General features: G+C 43.7%; 1 protein-coding gene across 2 annotated transcripts in view; it reads right to left on the reverse strand.

The window, feature by feature from the left end:
• Positions 1–472: 472 nt before the first annotated feature.
• Positions 473–23,954, reverse strand: part of LOC147113980 (uncharacterized) — a 99,986-nt gene continuing 76,504 nt past the window's right edge. For both annotated transcript variants that reach the window (XM_085995448.1, XM_085995447.1), the window contains exons 6-9: positions 22,106–22,158; positions 21,242–21,339; positions 11,360–11,543; positions 473–8,590 (exon numbers count right to left, since the gene is read on the reverse strand). In XM_085995448.1, coding sequence (XP_085851574.1) covers positions 6,404–8,590; positions 11,360–11,543; positions 21,242–21,339; positions 22,106–22,158 — 2,522 coding nt within the window. In that variant the 3' untranslated portion in view covers positions 473–6,403. The remainder of the gene's footprint in view (positions 8,591–11,359; positions 11,544–21,241; positions 21,340–22,105; positions 22,159–23,954) is intronic.

The following is a 23,954-nucleotide window of genomic DNA, read 5'->3' on the forward strand; positions in this document are numbered from 1 at the left end:
TGACACCTGGTGAAAAGTGTGTAGGTGGACTTCAGGCAAGGGCAGAATCAGACTCCGCTGTTCCCCATGGTTAAATAAGTGCTTGGCACTCACCATCTAGGCACACATATGAAGAACTCCCACTTAAGCAAGACAACAGGATACTGGCAGCCATGGATCTATACCCAATCAGGAGTGGAAAAGATATCTTCAGGTTAATTTTGTGCTCATTAGGGTGAAGGATATCAGTGCTGGAAAATGGAGCACTTTTCCACTTCAGTTTGTATGCTCCTTGTTTGAGTTATGTACCTGGCAATTGGCACATCCCTTCTTGAAAGGTCAAGCCTCCAATTCACCAGGGCTTAGTATTTCACACAACACTCTTAACACCCATAATATGCCGACCACAGAAGATTTGGGATCAATTCCACAGAAAACAGAGTTTTCCAGTGAGTTTCTGTAAAGGATAAAGAATCAATTGAAAAGACATAAAGAATCTTTGTGAATTTCTTTAATACGATTGCAATATACTGAAAGAGAAGAAATCATATAAAAAATCAGTTAGTAATCTAATCGTAAATATTTTTATCAAAAGTAGTTATCTTCGTATAATGTAGTGTGAAAATACAAGCAACACATTCTTTCAAACTATCAGAATATCATACAAAAATACTTTGCAGTTTCACACAGTTCAGAAGGGAGTAAGACGATGCTCCAAAGGATACTTTATTCCATACATGGTCCCATTATATACAGTACATTTCTTGTTTGGAAATTGCTTAAAAGGGAAATGTCAAGATTTCTGAAACAGTGCATTCAACAGCATTTCTTAACAAAAACAGCACTTTTCAATCCACAGTTTTGAGCGAGTACATACCACAGTATTCCCCAATCCAGTGTGACCAAAGGGTTAGTTCACAAGTCTAATACACGCTTACACAAAGTAAATATTGTTAACTGCAGTTCTTAGAAATGCAGAGTCACTGTCATATTTGATACATGCCAGGAAAGATCCATCCTAATTATACATCTGCTTGTTCTAATACAAGTTGGTTTGCTACTTGGGGAACACTAATGGGTGTAACACCAGCAACATTCCAATGGTTCCCCCTCCCCTGAAGGTAGTCTCCATATGCAAATATAGGCTAAGTAAGGGTCACGGGAGGCTGCTAGGCTCCCACTGTGATGTTGGCATACAGACCAAAAGTCTGTAAATAACCCTGTAAAGATCAACTGCACTGTGACAAAAATGAGACCTTGTACCAGAAACAAGATGCACTGGGTCAAAAGTGGTGACCTAGGAACTCAGACCACCTATTCAGAGAGCGACAAGTTCAAATCGCAAACTTTCGACCCCAACCTCCAGACTACTCTACCACAGTTTCAGCCAAAAGAGCAAGTGCAGTAATAGTGGTGGAGAAACAGCCGGGGTGGGGGGCAAGAAATCAAATAGACTGGACTCGATTTCTTTCAATCTATCTAACTTCATAGAAAGCTAACAGGGCTCACGTGATGTACAACCTGCCCAGCTGGGTTCATTTCCTGAAGTAGTATACTGTTTCACGGCTAGAAGTCATCATACTGAGCACCCAAACCAGTGATCTAAAAGCTAGTCAGTATAACCGCTGACTGAATCGATTGTAAGGAAGTGCTGGATGTTGGACTTGAGATCACAGGTATAGGACACTAGTGCTATAATGTCCATTGGCCAGTCTAGCCCACGTAACATGCAGTGGACCAGCATCTTCAACAGAGAGATGCAAATAGATTTTATCGAGATTATATACTCGTCTTGGACAAACTCGTACAGGGCATATTCAAAGCACTTTACTGAAAACTGCTGCTGTTAGGCTACATTCCTGACTGATTACAATTACAAGGTTAGATTCAGGAAGGATGAGGTAGGACAAGAGAGTAAACCCTTATATTAGCAAAATGGGGCACAAATTATTACATTCCTTCAGAGCAGATATTCTTTGCAAAGAACCATGGTTGGTTTGGATAGGGCGAGGTTGGGTTGGACTGAATTCAATTAAATCGAGTTGATCACTCTTCACAATAGAACTTTCATCCACATTTCTGATGGAGTATTGGGAGGGAGGCAAACCAAATTCAAAATCCAACACACCACAAGCTGTCAAATGCAGCAGCAATTTGAATGACTGAGTGTCTGGCCATAGGTTGGAACTTGTACATGTTTATAAACTATGTGCATTATTGTCTTTTAAATTCAGAAATGTGCCTTTAATAACACATACACACATACTTGGGCACAGATAGATGTATACAGAGGCAATTCTTGTGTCTACAGCATCTGGCAGTTTATAGCATACTTGTATGCAAAAAGTAAACTGTCTAGTTTTTCTTTACGAAGTGCCACAAGTGAATGATGAATTGGAAAGGTATGATTATCACACAGACGGTAATGCGGACAACTCTTTCTCATCCTAGAGACCATGTTTGTACAAACGGTAGCACATACCTGTCTCCCTTATCCTAAATACTCAAAGTCCCTCTCCCTTACTATGCTTCCTGCACATGGTACAATGGCCCAAGCAACCTATTCAATGGGCAATGAATTACAGATTTATTGTCCAGCACTCAGTAGCCCAACAGATACATTCCTTTATTACAACAATTTTGCATACCGCTATGCAAGGCTGCAGGGTGTACATACTTAACTACAACATACTTTATGATAAAATAAGGGTCAAAGTTATTCCAACTGCGCTCTCCACAAGATGCTCAAGCAACAGCCACCTACTATGCTTGAGTTAAGTATGTAACATCAAGAGAGTATTGGCCAGTATGCTGTATATCTTGCCCTGCCTAAAGTTGACTGAACAAGTTGCACTGTCATGCAGAGACCTGCCCGTTCTATCTGAAGGAGGTGGCATTGGGGAACATGAAAGCTAAGGTAGCCCTCAAAGGACAAAAGATCCATTTTATTTGGGAACAGGACAGGGTTTAAGAGATTAGTTATGGGGTCATTCTCAGATTAACCACCAGGGGATCAAACAAATTTAGGAAATATATGGAGATCTGTTGCTCAGATTTATGAGCATGAGAATGTGTAGTCTGCTAAATTTTAAGAGTCACCTGCTGAGTTTTACAAAGGCATGACATTTCTACCCTTACATCCGTATTACTAACAGCTCAGTGACTTAGGTGTGATACAGGAAGTTCAAATGACACAAGGTGCTGGCTTTCACATGGTCCATTCCTGCCATTATTCTGTTTTGCCAATTCCTGACCGACATCTGCCCCTGAGAATATTACAATAATGCCTTTTCCGACCCAAAGCACCCCAACACAGTAGGGAATTCCTGTTGAAAATAATGTTGAATTTGTGAAAATTTGCAGGGGAAAGGGTTAAAATGTGGAGCATCAAACCCATCATGCATGCGGATATTAGCCAGCCTGGCTGACTATTCCAATGGGTTTTGGCAACATTAGGAGCTGAACTTTCAAATTGTATCCAATAGTGCTTTTTGGTGATAACAATTCACCTCGTTAACCAGAATTCTAGTGCTAAGCCCTTTATTCTGCAAAGGCCTCTAATTTTCTGGACCCCCTTTGGGTTATTTTTCACCACTGCTTGGGGTTAAAAGGAAGAAGGGTGGTTGGATCACAGGAATGACTATGACAAATAAAAACATGACAGTTTTAAAACTTTTTTTTCTTTAAAAAAAACTTCTTTCAATCTAAAAGTAAAATCAGTGATTATTCAACAGAAAGGATTCCTAAATCAGGTAGCAAAAATGTAACCACTCAACAAAGAATACAGTTAACTTTTTAAAAATACTCTGAAAAAGTTATTGCAAAATAAATATGAAAGTGTTAGCGACCATCAAGGTGGTTTTCCTTTTCAGAATCTCAGCCCAAGTTTGTAACTGGGTAACACATCTAATGAACTCTTAGAGTGTTCATAATTATGTACACTTGAAATCTTTGCAAGAGTGAACCACAGAAATTCTGGGAAAAGAAAGCTGGAGGACTAACGTGATCTGCAGCCGTTAACATCTTGCTAAGGATATTCTAGTGTCATTTGTATATACGAGAGTAAAAGTCTATTAAAGTATTAGCTTTGATCCCTCAAGTCTTTTAGTGTGACAAGGTTGGTCAAACAAGATCCACACAGTATAGCTGGCTATTTTCAGCTATACATACAGTACTTGTAACTGGAGATATCTGGGTAGGATGTCAGAGACGTAGGTGAGCAGTTCCTTATGTACATAACCTCCCCTTTACTTCTCTCTTTCCAAGATCTCCAGAGTACATCCATTTTGTTGGTCTGAAAAGGCTGAACTTCAAAATTATCAACCAGCCCATTTACACAGCATCTTAATCAGCTGTTCCTTACCCAACAAGCTGAAGGTAAATTAAAATATATTTAGTCAAATAAGACAATTGTATTGCAGAAGTCTGCCGGCATCCTATTTTAGGTCACCATAACCATTTGGAAGTACAGTACACCGTAGATACCTCATAGTGCCAGGTAGGCAGGACTTTCTGACAATGGAGATGATGATGAACTGCTTTGTTGTGATCATATCAATAGGTGCAATGAGCTGCAAGTACCTGAGGGAATCATTATTGTACCTCCATTGCCAGAGTATACAGGGATTAAATTACACTAAACTAAATTCAGTACTGGATATAATACAAACATTTAGAAAGTACAGTTTAAAGTCAGTTATTTAAAGTGGCTGCATTGGCTTAAGAAGAAAAATAAATCTGTCAAAACAGAAATTGCACAGGGCCAATTCAGAATGAGGGAGGCGGTGTATAGTGCTTCAACAATCATTGAATCCGTGTTCATAGCAATTATGGTTTTAAATAGTCTCAAGAGGTGCAGTCAGATCACCTTTGTATAAAAACATTACTGCTGTGGAAGTGACAAGATTCTGTGTTGCTTCTTTGTTAAATTCCCCCAAACTGACCCAGTGCACTCTCTGTCTTGCAAGTCAAGTCCTGAGGTCTCTTTACAAACAGAAATAGTATTTTTTTTAAATGCTATGGACCAGTTTCATATTTTGTTTTTCATATATTCTGGTACATCAATACATTAGAGAGTGCTGTAAAAGATTCAACATTATCTGCACACAATCTATAGATATATTCTGGAAACAAGAGTATTGTTTTCAAAAGGAAAAGCACATTTTTAAAACTTTCAAAAATAGCCTAGGCAAACCAACAGAAAAAAAACATGCTTTCATTGAAGAACCATCCATAAGGTGTCCAGACATGTACAATCAATATGAAAAGGAAACTAGATGAGGCAAAGGATGTATAGAATTGGAAAAGCATCCCTGATAAGATCAGTTTCTGGTTAAGGTCAAGTTTTCTTCTTTGGCAAATCGGAGTTGACCTCATCAGAGTTCTAGTATTTTAGTAGTCAAATGTGTGCAATAGCAGGCACGCCAACTAAACAGAAAACCCACGTCCTGAGTTTCTGTATAAGTTGGACAGAAACAAGGGCAAACAAAAGGGTTGGAGGAGACTGGCCCCCGCAAGGGAGATTCCTTCTTGCTGAGTTTTTAAGGGGGGGGCCCCTCCTTATCTCACAGATCCTCGAGCAGCACCTTGGACTATAACATTGTTACTTCACAGTATCTTTCAGAAGATTTGTCCATTGTTCACATATAGGTAAGTCCTCCACTGGAGCGGTGACAAATGTGAGCCTTTTGCACTCCCCCCTAGCATTCAAGACCATGACAGGTAGAAGTCAAATATCAAAGTTACCTTTTATAAGTCTATTGGGATCAGCCTGTATCAGCAGTTTATTATACAAAACCCTCCCTGAGCACAACTCCCATTTTTCTCTGAGATTCTGAATGTGAATTAAACAGTGGCATCGTTCCATTTCTGAGTGTTTTAGTTTCTCCTTTAAAGGGAGCGCTTCCCTGCCCAAAGAAAAGACCAACTGTCTTGATGAGAATGGCAAATCGTAGCCAGAGTGGTCGCCTCTGGAATGGCCACCGACAAGCTTCAATGCAACCAGGCTTGGCTTATACCACTCTACTACTCTCAGCCATGTCACTGCAGGAGCTGTGAGGAGCTCAAGTGGTCTCCCCCTCCCCCCACCCCTCTCCACACAGTGAGAGGAGAGAAAAACAAATCAGGATGCACCATTGTCACCAGGCCATTCTCATGCAGCTCATCGCTACTAGTTCAGAGTGGTGTAGACAAGGGTCTAGAGGCAGCTTGAGAACCTCCCTCTCAGCAACAGTTGATGTGTTACTTAGAGAGACTTGGAGAGTTTGGAGGGGAGAAAATAACTTTAACAGCACATAGTCTCACACACACAAAAGGCAAAAAAGTGAGTGCAGGTGCAACCTTACATATTGATAAGCTGAAATACAGCGTCTGTAGATCCATGAGAGATAACCTTTTCCACCTTTAACTTAACTGACAAAGCCATTCACATTCGCTTTTCAGGGTAAACTGTAGAAAGGTGGGAGGGAGAGAATGCTGACGGGCTGGAAGACAGTCTGCGCATTACTACCTCATCATAAGGCAAGTTAGGTAGCATTGAAGTTCGCAGGAGGCGGTTATACATTTGCTGTGAATGGGAAGCAAGAAGCTGTCGATGTTGCACAGAGCCAGGAACCATCACAGGTGAAACGGGAAGGCCAGAGGTTAATACAGGCACCATAACTGGATCAGACTTGTGTGTCTTCGCAGAATTTTTATTCAAGTCAACCAGCTGAAAGTGTGCTCCAAATTTTTCTGCCATATTCTGAAGTTCTGGGTGATAGCCTCCAAGGAGATAGGGGCTTGACAGCGTTCCTTTCTTGTTGTCTGCTTGACTCATTGAGGATAAGGCATAATGATTGGACAGATTTGATTCTTGGTCTCTTTCAGGCTTTTCTTCTTGACTGACTTTGTCTAAGCGAGAGATAAGTGGCTTCTTTCCAGATGGCTCGTCAGTCTCTTTCCTCGACTCATCTAGACGGTGCGCAAGAAGTGTTTGCTCAGCTGATATCATGTTACTTGATGGAAAGCGTTTGTTTATAGAGCTTTTTTGGAGCTCCTCTTGACAGTTCTTTGTTCGGTCTAAAATTAGGGTTGTTCCAAATGGTGCATGAAGGCCATTTTGTGCTGGAGACCTTTGGCTATTGTCTGCTGTAGTAGTTGTTTCAGAGACAGCAGGTAAGGAAGACAACTGGGATAGATCTGTAGGATGCTTGCCTGCTGTCTCAGAGCTCAATCTTGCTTTCTTGTCTTGAGGGCTCTCAGAACTGATCGAAGTATAATCTGGCTTCTGGGTTTTAGGATATTTTGGTAGACTTAAATCTGTGGGTAGATCATTAGACATAACTCCAGAACCTAGGCTCAGGGGTGATGAACTAAGTGACTCTACACCAGAGCTATGATCTGAATGAGTAGATTCTCTTCTCTGGTCACTCACCTCTGTGCAATAGGAATCCAGTCTCAGTTTCTTGGTCGGCTGTTCATTTTTGTTATGGCTTTCCCTGTTCTCGCAAAGGTTTTGCAAAGATGGAGGAAGTAGATAAAGAGGGACGCCTTTATGTGACACACAGGCTGGTGCATCCATGAAATCTGCAGGTCTCTTTCCCGGAGAACTCCTACTCGATTTGCTGAGGTTTAGTGGAGAGGACTGTTCCCTATACGGTATTGAAGGCTCGCTCTGTAGTGGTGACTGTTTATTGGATAAATTCTGAGGTAAAATCTCACACAGTTGTCCTTTACGATCATACATATAGCTGCTGTCCATGGACTTGCTTAAATTCAAGCCTTCCTCTACCATACCCCCCTTCATCGGGCAACTCAATGAAGATCCGCTGTCACTACCTACAAGTAGCCCCTCAAATGCTACTGGCCTTGGGTTAGCTTTGTGTTCTCCCTTGGAATCTGCAACATGTTTGTCAGAACTTGAGTTACTTAACAAGGGTAGTGGAGATGTGTTCCCTTTCACCAGTCGAATTCCATTCACTTGTCCAAAACCAAGCTTCTTTGCTGGTTGAGGAACACCTTCAGAGTCTTCTCGACTAAGCCCAGCAACATTTTGTGTTTCACTTTCTCCCAGAGTTTTGCTGTACACTTTGATCATCTGACTATCCAGTGTGATGCTCTGTGATCGTTCCACCTTGAGTGTTCTGTGCAAAGTAGGTCTGGATACATCCTTGGATGCAGTCAAGCCCAGTCTGCTTTTGAGAACATCGAGAGGCGAAACACCTTCAGGCAGCTGGAAGTTCAGTATACCAGAGTGAAGGTGCTGGAACATTGCTGACGGAAAGATGGACTTACTGACCTCTGTACCAATGTGAAGACTTTGTTTAACACTGGGACCACTGGACAAGTCCTGAGGGTGCAGGGGGGATTTCTGGCTTTTTCCTGCATTTGGGCACTCTCGATTTTCCTGGTTTTTTATTTTATTTTCTGGCTTCTCACCCTTTTCTAGTCCTGTAGGAGGATAAGCCTTGCTTCTGGAATATTCCTCTGCCATCGATGCACCGTCATCTTGGTTTTTACATTTTAGAGTTTGTATGCGTTTGTCTTGGGGGTTGCCCGGAGTACCTTCGTGTTGAGCAGTGATAGTCCTTTGGCTTTTTCCTTGGTATCTTTCAGCACTTGCTCGATGACCCTGAAAAGGGAAGAGAGAATGGTTTCATTTTCTACCCTATGTCACTCTCTTCAGCTTATTACCACTGCCCTCTCCAATTTTCTACCCCAGGCACCGTCGCTGCAGCACAGTTCCACAAACAGCAACAGATGCTGCAGATACTCAATCAAATGGTCTCTTCACCATCTGAGTGCCCTGAGTGTCGACAGCATGCTCAACTGTGGTGATGTTACAGTGGAATCCAATCCTGTTCCAGTCAATTTTCACAACCGTGTGCTTTCGAGCTGAGGTTAACTGGATAGCAATCCAGAGCAGGAATCCAGAGACAGGGAGGCACATGGTGCCACCACCACCAGTGGCCAGCTGAAAAGAGCTAACTCAGCACAGACATGTGAATCAAACTGGGACACTCCTGCTTGGTATGGCGCAGTACTACACACCACGTGGTGAATTTGCCTACTGACTCGGTATAATTTATTTTATGGGGAGGAGGGAGGGGCTAGGATTCAAAAGTTAGTTTACAAATTCAGATTCAGTTTCCCAAATTTAAGTATGCTAAATAAACATTCATTTCCCCTGTTACTTTGTGTATTAACTCCCCACATGCAGACCAGGCGCCTATAACAAGAAGCATACATTGCTATTTACATTCTTGGAACCACAAGCCCAATTCCTACTCAATAATTTTCTTGTAAATTTAGGAAGGCTTAATTTTTTTTTAATTTAGAAATTGGCATTGAAGCGGGACAGTTTCTCGTACCGTGTCTTCCTACAACAGTCAGCAACCTGACTGCCAAACGTCAATCTAGATTGGGGAGAAAATTGTTGCACAAGTGCACTGACTGCGCCAGTCCCTTCACTAGCAGTGCTTTGACATGTGCTGCTCTTTCTTCCAGCTTGGGAACTTTGCTAATAAATCCAACAGGTGGCAGAGCATACTACAGGTTCAGTTCTATCAATAAATATTAGTAGAATGGGGATTTATGCCCGATTTTCCTCACAGTACATTTCCAATCTCAGCCATGCCACCATGGAGACGAAAGGGAGGCACTTCCCAGCAAAGAGTACAAATCGGCAGGGCAATCACTACCTGCAGTGCTTGCGATTGAAGCAGAGACAATGCCAACATTTAAGAATAGGTTAGGCTGGTGGTTGAAGTAAAGGGGACTAAAGGGATATAGGAACAGGGTGGGCACATGGGATTAGGACTACTGCGCGTGTGGAGGATAAACATCAATGCAGCCTGGTTTCTGTGTTGTAATTTCTGTATAATTGTGCACCCCTAGTGGTCAATGTTACAGCAGCATTGCTGGAGGACTGGGAGAAGATCCCCAACTCCATCCGCTTGCTGGTGGGAAGGTACCTAATTTGGGAGAGTCTAAAAAAGGAAAAAAATAAAAGGAACTTACAATAAATAAACTAAAAATACAACATTCTTCAGGTTCTATACCTGAACAATGGGGATCGCCCTAATGCCAGTTTTTAATCTAAATGCATTTATGACACTGCCACCACTTTCTTGTGCCAGTTCATAGTTGGAACATATCAAATGTCTGCAGGTCCAACTCTTTATTTTAAATAACTGGGCTGCAATATATCATTCTGCTTCAATTGCAAACCAGCACAAAGGTTGAGGAGACCTGCTGGGCAAAACTGCAGTAGAATGATAAAAAAAAATTGACCCTTAGTGTTAGGGGGGATTAAATACGTGGGGTTAGATAGGGCTTGGGTGGGATGGCTGTCGGTGTAGGGACCGGATGCTAGGGTTTGGATGATCAGCCATGATCTCGTTGAATGGCGGAGCAGGCTCGAAGGGCCGAATGGCCTACTCCTGCTCCTATCTTCTATGTTTCTATGTAATTCCTGGATACGGAGGCCGCTGTGGGTCCCTCTGGAAAAAGTGCTTTGCTAATGATCCAAGCTGCGTGATATGGGGATGGGCCAAGCACAGGCCACAAGAGCTTTTGCCACCTTGAATGAGGGAAGCTTCTTGGTTTTATAGAAGAACTGGCATTTATATAGCACCTTTCACGACCTCAGTATGTCCTAAAGTGCTTTACAGCCAATCAAGTACCTTTGAAGTGTAATGTAGCAAATGCAGCAGCCAATTTGTGCACAGCAAGGTCCCACAAACAGCAATGAGTTAATGACCAGATAATCTGTTTTAGATATTGGTTGAGGGATAAATATTGTCTAGGGCACCGGGGAGAACTCCCCTGTACTTCTTCAAAATACCACCATGGGATCTTTAACATCCACCCGAAAGGGCAGACGTTAAACGTTTAACGCCCAATCTGAAAGACAGCACCTCCGACAGTGCAGCACTGCCTCAGTCCTCAAGTTGCTGGAGTGGGGCTTGAACCCACAACTTTCTGACTCAGAGGCGAGAGTGCTACCATTGAGCCAAGGGTGGCAATACCACACCATTCTACCCAGAGATTCTCATATACCTCTTAACAGAGGGTTATGCAGCAATATTAGACATGATCTAACTATCATATCAAATAGGAATGGTGTGATGATCTATAGACGAGGAAGTGGGGGGGGGAAATAACGCTGTACAAAAAAAATTTTAATTGCCAAACTATCTATTTCAGAAACCAGAGTGGCACTGTGTTTCACCGGTCCAACTCTAAATTGGTACCCAAGAAGTGTGGGAAAATAATGCCTTACCAAAAAAAAAGTAAATTGCATCAAGGTACATTGCACAGTATTTCAGAACGCAGAGTAGCACTGTGTACCACAAGCGCGTCTGTAAATTGGTATCTAGCGGAATGAGGGGAATCTCACCTCTTTCTCTAATATTTGAGTCAATTCTTGAACTTTTTTCACTTTCAAGTTCAGCTCCCCGTTTTTCGTTTTTACATCTTTCTCCGAGTCCTCAGACGTGCTTGTAGTGTGCTTGCGTGGCTTGGCTGGCGGCAGTGGTTTGTGCTCCTCCCCTTTGAGGTAGCGTTCATACGGAAGGATCAGCCTGCAGAGAAACAGCAGCAGGAGTCACCTCACTGTGCTGGGTAATGTTAGCTTCAATTATCATTTCCCACACGTTTCCCCAAACCAAACTCCAGAAGGGACGGCACATAGGGCAGGGCTCACACAACATCATCAATTTACTCATGAGTTCTCTACTCTCAAGAAGTCAGAAAGGATTTGGGTGAATGAACAAATGTCGATGCTGTCAAATTCATGTCCAGCGTACCAGGGTCCCTCCTGAAGCCTGACTCAGTCCCACATTTCTATCTGTTTCTTTGTACGGGGGGGGGGGGGCTAGAACTATCCTAGTTATCATTCACCCCTCCAATAATTCTTCATATCACATACCACCAGAGCCTGAGGGGCAGGGCCAAACCTGTAAATGTCCCTGTGAACCATTAACTAGGACAGGGGTGCCCAAGCTGAGCCCTGGTAATCTAGCCCTCAAAGCCCAGCCAACTTGGTCCTCCGTGCAGGGTTGCCCTCTTTCAAATGTGTAAGCCTGGAGGTTTGGGAAGGCCTGTGTTTAGCATAGTTACCTTATCACTGAATAAAGCCCAACTCAGAACACCTAAGATCTCTCAGTGTCAGCAATGTGTAATAAAAAAAATTAATGGGAATATATGGATTATATCCAGTCTCCGGGTTCCACAGTATACAACTAAATGGCCCAACAGAGGCAAAAATCCTGAATTCCCCATAACTAGATGGTACGTGATGGACATGGTATTTGATTTAAAAAAAATTATCCCTATCTGTGGGTGGCCCTTATGCCATGCTTGGCAGGTATTGTGCCATGGGTCCGACTAGATACTCAGTGCAAGGAAGGTCATGGTGTAAACCACAACTCCACATCACAGAAGAGCTGGAGCATCTCACAACATCCTCACCCCTATGTAATATATCTTGGTGCAGCTAAACTGCCAATCTGTCAGGGTGATTCTCGCTATAGGCGGTCCCAACACTATTCAAAGGAGAGCACAATTAAAGGTTATGCATTTCCTTGTGGGGGAGGGGAGGCTGAAAGCAAAATAAGTCAATAATAAATATATGCAAAGTCACCCCCAAGTCCTATCACATATCTCTTAATGGCCGTCACACAGTATCACAGAAATGTCCCAAAAAGATGAAATTCGCTAAAGAATAAATTATAGTTCAGATTAAAAAAAAAATATACAAGTCAGATTTCAACAAAGTTTATTTCTGGTTAACTTGCAACCAACATGTTCAGATGAGTTTGAATTTTGGATCAATATTTCTGCTTCACTTGGGGCAAGGTTACACTTGCACCTGGACTGCACAATACAGACACTTCTCCGTGACACGCACAGCACACCCCTCGCCCTTCTCCACCCAACCTCACCCCTCACAGCACACTCTCCCCCCCCCCCCACGGCATCCCCCCCACAGCACCCCACCACCTCCCCACAGCACACTCCCCCCCCCCCCCACAGCACCCCCCCCACAGCACACTCCCCCCCCAACCCCACAGCACACTCCCCCCCCCACCCCACAACACACTCCCCCCCCCACCCCACAGCACACTCCCCCCCCCACCCCACAGCACACTCCCCCCCCCACCCCACAGCACACTCCCCCCCCCACCCCACTCCCCCCCACCCCACAGCACACTCTCCCCCCCATCCCCACAGCACACTCTCCCCCCCCTCCCCACAGCACACTCCCCCCCCCCCCCCAGCACACCCCCCCCCCCCCCCCCCCCTCCCCTCTCTACCTCTCCCTTACATTCCATGAGCGTGTGCATCAGAACCGAATAAAATTCCTGCGCGATACTGTAATATCCTTACTGGCATGAGTAATGGGGTAAGAACAAGTTTAATTGGAGTAAACCTTTAGAAACCAGTTCTTCAGGACGTGCTTCCACGTACCTGATGGTTTACAATGATTAATAGCTCAAGTCTCTAAATATAGAATCTCAGAATTTAAAACAGAGACTGGCCATTCAGTCCAAATCTATAATCCTGTTTTTCTCCACGAGCCACCCAATGTAATCCCGCTCTGCTGCTCACTCCCCATGTCCTTCAGTATCTCTTTTTTTCATGCAACTATTTAATTGCCTTTTAGAACCATTTACTTAAGTTAGGCATCATCCTGGATCAGTGGTAGCGCACTAGCCTCCGAGTCAGGAGGTTCAAGGTTCAAGCCCCACTCCAAAGACTTATGACCATAATCTAGGCTGACACTTCAGTTCAGTAGTGAGGGAGTGCTGCATTGTCAGAGGTGCCGTATTTCAAATGAGAAATTAAACCAAGGTCCTGTATGCCCGCTCAGGTTGCACTCTTTCAAAGAAGAGCAGGGGAGTTGTCCCGTGTGTCCTGGACACAACATTTATCCCCAACCAAAATCACGAAAACAGATTATCTGGTCATTTATCGCTTTGCAGTTTGTGGGACCTTGCTGTGCACAAATTGGCTGGCGCGTTTCTTACATTACAACAGTGACTACACTTCAAAGTACTTCATTGGCCTTGAAACGTTTTGAGGAGTGTCCCGAGGTCCTGGAAGATGCTATATAAATGCAAGTTTGTTCTTTCTTTCTATGACTGCTTCAACAATGATTAGTGACAGAAAATTCCACATTCTAATCATACTCTGCGTAAATAATGTTTTTCTAACCTTTTTATTGCTTTTTTGATTATTGTAACTTTGTGCTCTCTCGTAACCATTTCACCAATCAGTTGAAATATATCACTATTTCCCTCATCATAACCATTCACTTGAAAACCTCGAACGCGTCACATAACAACATAAGAAATAGGAGCAGGAGTAGGCCATTCGGCCCTTCGAGCCTGCTCCGCCATTTAATGAGATCATGGCTGATCATCCAAATTCAGTACCCTGTCCCTGCTTTCTCCCCATATCCCTTGGTCCCTTTAGCCTTAAGTAATATATCCAACCCCTTCTTGAATATATTTAATGAATTGGCCTCAACTGTGGTAGAGAATTCCATAGGTTCACCACTTTCTGGGTGAAGAAATTCCTCCTCATCTCAGTCCTAAATGGCTTACCCCTTATCCTTAGCCTGTGACCCCTGGTTCTGGACTCTCCCACCATCGGGAAACATCCTTCCTGCATCTAGTCTGTCTAGTCCTGTTAGAATTTTATAAGTTTCAATGAGATCCCCTCTCATTCTTCTAAACTCTAGCGTATATAAGCCTAATTGACCCAATCTCTCTTCATAAGTCATTCCTGCCATCCCAGGTATCAGTCTGGTGAATCTTCGCTGCACTCCCTCCATGGAAAGAACATCCTTCCTCAGATAAGGCAACCAAAACTGCACACAATACTCAAGGTGTGGTCTCACCAAGGCCCTGTACAACTGCAGCCAGACATCCTTGTTCCTGTACTTGAATCCTCTCGCTGTGAAGGCCAACATACCATTTGCCTTCTTAACCGCCTGCTGCACCTGCATGCTTACCTTCAGCGACTGGTGCACAAGGACACCCAGGTCTCGTTGCACTTCCCCTTTTCCCAATCTATTGCCTCAACTCCATTCACCGGCCCTATCGCCATATCCCCTGATGCCCTTACTAGGGGGAGGTGGGGTGGCTATGTTAATAAAGGAAGGAATCACTGTAATACAGAGAAATGATATTGGGTCAAAAGATCAGGACAATGAAACAGTTTGGGTGGAGGTAAGGAATAATAAGGGGAAAAAACACTAGTGGGCGTAGTCTATAGGCCTCCGAACTGTGGCAACTCTGTTGGACGGAGTATCAATCAGGAAATAGTTGAGGCTTGTAATAAGGGAACATCTATAATTATGGGGGATTTTAACTATCATATTAATTGGACAAATCAAATTGGGCAGGGCTGCCTTGAGGATGAGTTCATTGAGTGTATTAGGGATGGGTTTCTTGAGCTGTATGTAACTGAACCAACCAGGGGGCAGGCAACCTTAGATCTGGTCCTGTGTAACGAGACAGGATTAATTAAAAATGTCCTAGTAAAGGATCCCCTTGGAATGAGTGACCATAACATGGTTGAATTCCATATTCAATTAGAGGGTGAGAAGGTTGGATCTCAAACAAGCGTGCTAAGCTTGAATAAAGGAGACTATGAAGGTATGAGAGCGGAATTGAGTAGAGTGGATTGGGAAAATAGATTAAAGGGTAAGACGATACATGATCAGTGGTGTACATTTAAGGAGTTATTTTACAACTTCCAAAAATATATTCCACTGAGAAGAAAAGGGTGTAAAAGAAAGACAGCCATCCGTGGCTAAGTAAAGAAATTAAGGATAGTATTCGACTAAAAACAAGGGCATATAAGGTAGCCAAATCTAGTGGGAGGATAGAGGATTGGGAAAACTTTAAAAGATAACAAAAAGATTGATTAAGAAAGGGAAGATAGATTATGAAAGTAAATTAGCAAAAAATATAAAAACAGATAGTAAGAGTTTTTATAGTTATATAAAAAGAAAAAGGGTGGCTAAAGTAAATGTTGGTCCCTTAGAGGATGAGACCGGGAAATTAATGGTGGGAAATATGGAGATGGCAAAAACACTGAATGAATATTTTACATCAGTCTTTACAGTAGAAGACACTAAGAATATCCCAACACTGGACAAACAGGGGGCTAAAGGGGGGGGGGGGGGGGGGGGTGGGGGGGGGGGGGAGGAGCGTAAACACGATCAAAATCACTAAGGAAGTGGTACTCGGTAAAATAATGGGACTCAAGGCGGATAACTCACCTGGACCTGATGGCTTACATCCTAGGGTCTTGAGGGAAGTGGCGGTAGGGATTGTGGATGCATTGGTAATAATTTTCCAAAACTCCCTGGACTCGGCAATGGTCCCGGCAGACTGGAAAACTGCTAATGTAACACCCTTATTTAAAAAGGGCAGTAGGCAGAAGGCTGGAAACTATAGACCGGTTAGCCTAACATCTGTGGTAGGTAAAATTTTGGAGTCCATTATTAAGGAGACAGTAACAGGACATTTGGATAATCATAATTTAACAGGACAAAGTCAGCATGGTTTTATGAAGGGGAAGTCATGTTTGACAAATTTGCTGGAGTTCTTTGAGGAAGTAACATATAGGGTGGATAAAGGGGAACCAGTGGACGTAGTGTATTTAGACTTCCAAAAGGCATTTGACAAGGTGCCACACAAAAGATTATTGCTTAAGATAAAAAATCACGGGATTGGGGGTAATATTCTGGCATGGATAGAGGATTGGCTATCTAACAGAAGGCAGAGAGTTGGGATAAATGGTTCATTCTCAGACTGGCAATCAGTAACTAGTGGTGTTCCGCAGGGGTCAGTGCTGGGTCCCCAACTCTTTACAATCTATATTAACGATTTGGAGGAGGGGACCGAGTGTAACATATCAAAGTTTGCAGATGATACTAAGATGGGGGGGAAAGTAGTGAGTGAGGAGGACATAAAAAACCTTCAAGGGGACATAGACAGGCTAAGTAAGTGGGCAGAGATTTGGCAGATGGAATACAATACTGGAAAGTGTGAGGTTATGCACTTTGGCAGGAAAAATCGTAGAGCAAGTTATTATCTTAATGGCAAGAAACTGGAAAGTACTGAAGTACAAAGGGATCTGGGGGTCCTGGTGCACAAAACTCAAAAGGTTAGTATGCAGGTGCAGCAAGTGATTAAGAAGGCCAATGGAATGTTGGCTTTCATTGCAAGGGGGATAGAATATAAAAATAGGGAGGTATTGCTTCAGTTGTACAAGGTATTGGTGAAACTGCACCTGGAATACTGCGTACAGTTTTGGTGTCTATACTTAATAAAGGACATACTTGCTCTCGAGTCAGTACAAAGAAGGTTCACTCGGTTAATCCCGGGGATGAGAGGATGGACATATGAGGAGAGGTTGAGTAGATTGGGACTCTACTCATTGGAATTCAGAAGAATGAGAGGCGATCTTATTGAAACATATAAGATTGTGAAGGGGTTGGATCAGGTGGATGCGGGGAGGATGTTCCCGATGATGGGTGAAACTAGAACTAGGGGGCATAGTCTTAGAATAAGGGGCTGCTCTTTCAAAACTGAGATGAGGAGGAACTACTTCACTCAGAGGGTGGTAGGTCCATGGAATATGCTGCCCCAAAAAACTGTAGAAGCTACATCATTACATAAATTTAAAACAGAAATAGACAGTTTCCTAGAAGTAAAGGGAATTAAGGGTTACGGGGAGCGGGCAGGAATTTGGACATGAGTCTAGGTTCGGATCGGTCATGGCCCTGTGGGTAGCGGAGCGGGCCCAGGGGCTGTGTAGCCTGATCCTGCTCCTATTTCATGTGTCTAATTCTGTTAGATGCAGGAGATGGTTCTGTGATAGTGGATTGGCAGTTAGGATCAGATCAGCCATGATCTTATTGAATGGCGGAGCAGGCTCGAGGGGCCGATTGGCCTACTCCTGCTCCTATTTCTTATGTTCTTATGTAAATCTATTGACTTCTGTTTTGAATATACCCAATGACGGAGCCTCCAAAGCCCTCTGGGGTAGAGAATTACAAAGATTCACCACCCTCTGTGTGAAGAAATGTCTTCTCATTTCAGTCCTGAATGGCCTACCCTTTATCCTAAGGCTGTGGCCCCTGGTTCTAGACTCCCCAATCAAGGAAAACATTCTCCCAGCATCCACCCTATCAAGCCCTGTAATAATTTTGTATGCTTCAATGAGATCCCCTCTTATTCTTCTGAATTCAAGAGCATACAGGCCTAGTTTACTCAATCTCTTCTTATACGACAGTCCCGTCATCCCAGGAATTAATCTCGTGAACCTTCGTTGCACTCCCTCTATGGCAAGTATATCCTTCCTTAGGTAAGGAGACCAAAATTGTACACAGTACTCCAGGTGTGGTCTCACCAAGGCCCTATATAATTGGAATAAGACTTCTTTATTCCTGTACTCAAATCCTCTTGTAATGAAGGCCAGCATACTATTTGCCTTCCTAATGGCTTGCTGCACCTGTGTATTCACTTTCAATGACTCATGTACAAGGACACCCAGGTCCCTTTGAGCATCTGCATTCTCCAATCTTTCACCTTTTAGGAAATACTCTGCCTTTCTGTTTTTTCTACCAAAGTGGATAACTTCACATTTATCTACATTATATTCCATCTGCCATGTTCTCGCCCACACACAGAGCCTGTCGAGATCCCCTTGAAGCCTCTTCACATCCTCTTCACAACTGACACTGCCACCTAGCTTTGTATCATCAGCAAATTTGGAAATGTTACATTTAGTCCCCTCATCCAAATCATTGATATAGATTGTGAATAGCTGGGGCCCAAGCACCGATCCTTGCGGTACCCCACTAGTCGCAGTCTGCCATCCTGAAAAAGACCCGTTTATCCCTACTCTTTGTTTTCTGTCTGTTAACCAATTCTCAATCCATGCTAGTATATTACCCCCAATTCCCTACTCTGCGCTAGTGGAAAGAAGCATCTCAAGTCTCTCTTCATAACTTAATCCCCCATCCAAGGTAACATCCTAGTGAGCCTACATTTGTCATAGTAATCATGCTGATGTTATCAGGTAGCTAGCAATAACTACCAAACTTACACAACAACAGATTTAGAGAATAGGAGCACATTTCTGGGGGTCTCTAAGGAAAAAGACCTTGTATTTATACAGTACCTTTCACATCCTTTGGACATCCCAAAGTGCTTTACAATTAGCACTTTTGAAGTGTAATCACTGTTGTAATGTAGACTGAAGTGCTCTAGCAGAGAGCTGGCACGGGCTCAATGGGCCGAATGGCCTCCTTCTATGTTGTAACCATTCTATGATTCTATAAATGCAGCAAGATCCCATAAACAGTAATGAGATAAATGACCAGATAATCTGTTTTAGTGATGTTGGTTGAGGTATAAATGTTGGTCAAGACATCAGGAGGACTCTGCTGCTCTTCTTCAAATAGTGCCATGGGATCTTTTATATCCATCTGAGAAGGCAGATAGGGCCTTAGTTTAACATCTCATTCGAAAGACGGCATCTCCGACAGTGCAACAACTCCTCAGTACTGCACTGGGAGCGTCAGCCTAGATTATGTGATTAAGTCTCTAGAGTGGGACTTGAACTCTCAACCTTCTGTCTCAGAGGTGAGAGTGCTACTAATGAACCAAGGCTGACACTATGGGGTCGATTTTCCTGGAGCCGTCAGGCGGGGTTTCAGGCGTGTGGGGGGAGAAAATCCCGATTTCGGGGGTCCCGACACCATCCCGCCCAAAACCCGCCTCCACTAAGTTTCAGGGGAGGTGGGTACCCACCCCGCACTGGGACCCGCCGACCCGAGGCGGGAAGGGATTAGTGCCAATTAACTGCCTGTTAACAGGTAGTTAACAGGCAGTTTTTAGCCTAATCCCTATTTTGAGGGGTGTCGTGTGGGATTCCCGACGGCTCCAAACCACGCCAGGTTAGAGCAGGCGGACCGTTGGGTTGAAGGACTTGGAGGAGTCACGATGTCGGTGTTCAGGTGAGTGATGGGTGCATGAGTGCAAAGGTAAGTGTGTTTGGTGTGTGTAAAGAAGTTTAAATTACCTATACTTACCTTAACAGCCTTTCTTCCTCTAGGTTTCGGGAGTCCATCACTCAGCCGGCACCGAAAGCAAAATGGCTGCGAGCTGTCAAAAGTGACAGCCTTCAGCTTTCATTGCCGGTGAGAGTTCTAGCTGAGTCTGTGTAGAAGGACTCAGGTTAGAAGTCAGACTGTCAGTGTTTGACAGCTTCAAACAGCTGTGAAACACTGATATTTCATCTGCCAAGACCTCTTGACAGATGAAATTGCAGTCTGTGACGTCACCTGTTGCCGGGTGGCCCTTAATTGGCCTGCTGAGCCCGCTGGGCAGGCTCAACAAGGTCAATCAAGGGAAAATCGCGTGGATTGGCCGGACGTCAGTGTAGGCGGGACTAAAACCCGAAAGTTGTAGTCCCGCCTCCTTCCCGACGGCTTAATGAAAATCAACCCCATAGTCTTTGTATGTTGTGAAGGAAAACAACCAAGCTGTTTAGCGTTATTTCATCAAGATGAAGCCATACCCAAGTGACACAATGACACATTTAGATACAAACTAGATCATCACGCTTCACTTTTTTTCTTACTGAACACTTCTCAATATAAAATTGTGCCGCTTTAAATTACATTTATTTGATTTCAGTATGGATCTTTATTGGCTGGGAACTTGAGACTGCCTCAGTTCAACTCACTTAGGGCTCTTGATATTGTGGACTGGCATGGAACCCACAGGACAAGGGTCATATTCTAGCACACTTTACCACTTATATCCCTAGAGATAGGTTGCCTTCATCTCCTCTTGGGCTGAACACAAAGGTTTTCTAATGCACTGTGCCAGGAATTGGATTCACACTGCAGAAGCTCATTTCACATTGGACCCTTTCAGGTGGCAGACTAGAATACTTTTGTGCCCCTGTTCCTAGAGGTGAAAGGTGTTAACAGATTACACCATCCAGTCACTTATGAAAGCCAGAGAACCTTCACTATCTCCATTTGGGTAGATATAAACCCAAGTTTCAGGGTAAATAACAGTGGCTGAAGACTCCTTTCATTAACTCCACATCACCTCATTACGCTCAGGTGCAATAGCCACCGATCAGGTAGTAGATTTTCTCCATTGCCTGAAGAAGTTGAAGGTTTCACTGCTAGCTGAAGTTTTAAGAGTGCAGGCTGGCTGTGAGAAGCAATGTACTATACCTCTCGTAGTGTCTCCTGGTGCAAGTGGCAGCGCTAGTGCTTCCTGGATTACCACCCAGCTCATCATAGATGTGTTTCCACAACCGGCGGGCAGTTACCTGCAACAAGAAGCCAGGAACTTTTACTAAAGGCCGCTGCTAGCCTAAACACGTTTAAAAAACTATATAACTGATAACTTTCAAATTTAAACTAAATTTTACTCAAAATACTGACAAAGGCTTAAAGGGGGAGTTAGTTATAGATTGTGGCTCAGTGCTACCCAGACATGTCTGTTACATTTCCAGCTTTTTCCAGTTCTGATGAAGGGTCCCAGACCTGAAACGTTAACCCTGTTTCTCTCTCCACAGATGTTGCCTGGCCTGCTGAGTATTTCCAGCATTTTCTGTTATTACAGATAATTACTCTGTACCCACAGTTACTAGCTGCTCAGTGGAGGAAGGGAATTCACCAAATTGAATGCCGAAGCAGGTAGGACTATGGGATGGTACGCTACACTTCAAGGGAGGCAGAGAGAAACAAGACACAGATCACTCGGGAATGCCCCATTGTATTATGGACGAGGAAGGGGAATGGAGAAGCAGGATTCACGGTGATTTCATACTTGGCGATCAGACAATGTGGACAAAATTGTTCAGGAAAAATGCCTTAAAGATATGGCATGGAGACTGAAGCATCAGGGAAGAAAATCCATCTTAAGTGAGGGCGGTGGATTGGAGTGTCAGTTAGCTCCTCCAAAGTGAATATCGAGTTCTGAACTGAGCACCTCCTTCATTACACTATTGAGCCAGCGGGTTCCACAAACTGTTTATTTCAAAACTAGACATGTTTTAACAGCTCTGAGGAAATAAGAGGAAGGAAACTTACCGCCTCGTATCCTCCAAGCCGTTGTGTAACAGTGAACATTATGAACAGATCAACTGGTGGAAAAAGAGAAAGCATGTCAGTGTGGGTGAGCAGTAGATTTTTCAAAATGACTTCAAATTCATTGACTACACTTAGAACACACATCCTATGGGATACACTCCTTGAATTCAAACACTAGCATGAAAAAGATATTTAGATGCCAAGGATATTTTTGGGGGGGGGGGGGGCAATTGCCTGCAATTGGACAGCTTACGTTTGTGAAGATCACAGCTCAAAACCAACCCAGGTTTGACACAATTAGCACTAATGCAGTTATGTAACTCCAAAAGAACCACAACAAAAAGAACATCAGTTAGGGTTCCCTGGCTGGGGGAGGGGCGAGAGGAAGTGACTCAGCTCTGCATTAATTATAGCTGACATGACTCAATAGTCAAGTGGAAAAATGTCCCAATAACCATTATGAACATTAATTATCATTTTAAAGAACTAAAAGAATATAAAACTATGCAAATGTTGGCAATTCTTGTGGACTGCAGCAGTATATGATTTCACTTTTGGAAATTCCCGCACATTCAAGGTCACCCCTTTACACCCTGAAAATGGTGTGGAGATGCTGGAGTTGGACTTGGGTGGACAAATGTAAGAAGTCACACAACACCAGGTTATAGTCCAACAGCTTTATTTGAAGTCACAAGCTTTCGGAGCGCTGCTCCTTCGTCAGGTGAAGTGGAGAGATGCATAAAGACACAGCTTATATAGTCAGAGAATAATGTCAGATGTTTACAGGTAATCTTTCTAACTGCCATTTATCACACCTCGGCAGAGAGATAATCACAGCAATCAAAGGTGTGAATGGTGTCCAAACAGGTCAGTCAGGAAAACATTACATCAAAGAACAATGAGGTGGGGTCACAAGGGGTCAAATGTTGCAGATGCTGGGGTCCGTGTGAAGAACAAAAAAGACAAAAAACATTTTTTTTTTTGCTGGAAATCTCGGCACTCTACACCAGTATCCCCAACGATGACGGCATCGCTGCGACAGCCTCAGTACTCAACACCAACAACAGCCAATCTCCAGACGCCATCTTACAACTCATCCGCTTCATCCTTGACCACAATGTCTTCACCTTCGACAACCAGTTCTTTACCCAAACACACGGAACAGCCATGGGGACCAAATTCGCACCCCAATACGCCAACATCTTCATGCACAAGTTCGAGCAAGACTTCTTCGCTGCACAGGACCTCCAACCAATGCTATACACCAGATACATCGACGATATTTTCTTCCTATGGACCCATGGCGAAGAATCACTGAAAAGACTACACGATAACATCAACAAGTTCCATCCCACCATCAAACTCACCATGGACTACTCCTCAGAATCGGTTTCATTTTGGACACACGAATCTCCATCAAAGACGGACACCTCAGCACTTCACTCTACCGCAAGCCCACGGACAACCTCACGATGCTCCACTTCTCCAGCTTCCACCCTAACCATGTTAAAGAAGCCATCCCCTATGGACAAGCCCTGCGAATACACAGGATCTGCTCAGACGAGGAGGAACGCGATGGACACCTACAGACACTGAAAGATGCCCTCGTAAGAACAGGATATGACGCTCGACTCGTCGATCGACAGTTCCGACGGGCCACAGCGAAAAATCGCATAGACCTCCTCAGAAGACAAACACGGGACACAACCAACAGAGTACCCTTCGTCGTCCAGTACCTCCCCGGAGCAGATAAACTACGCCATGTTCTTCGCAGCCTTCAACATGTCATCGATGACGATGAACACCTCGCTAAGGCCATCCCCAAGCCTCCACTACTCGCCTTCAAACA

The sequence above is a fragment of the Somniosus microcephalus genome, chromosome 8 (genome assembly GCF_052327205.1).
Source record: "Somniosus microcephalus isolate GS21.2 chromosome 8, FLI_Smic_1.0, whole genome shotgun sequence".
Classification (NCBI taxonomy): Eukaryota; Metazoa; Chordata; class Chondrichthyes; order Squaliformes; family Somniosidae; genus Somniosus; species Somniosus microcephalus.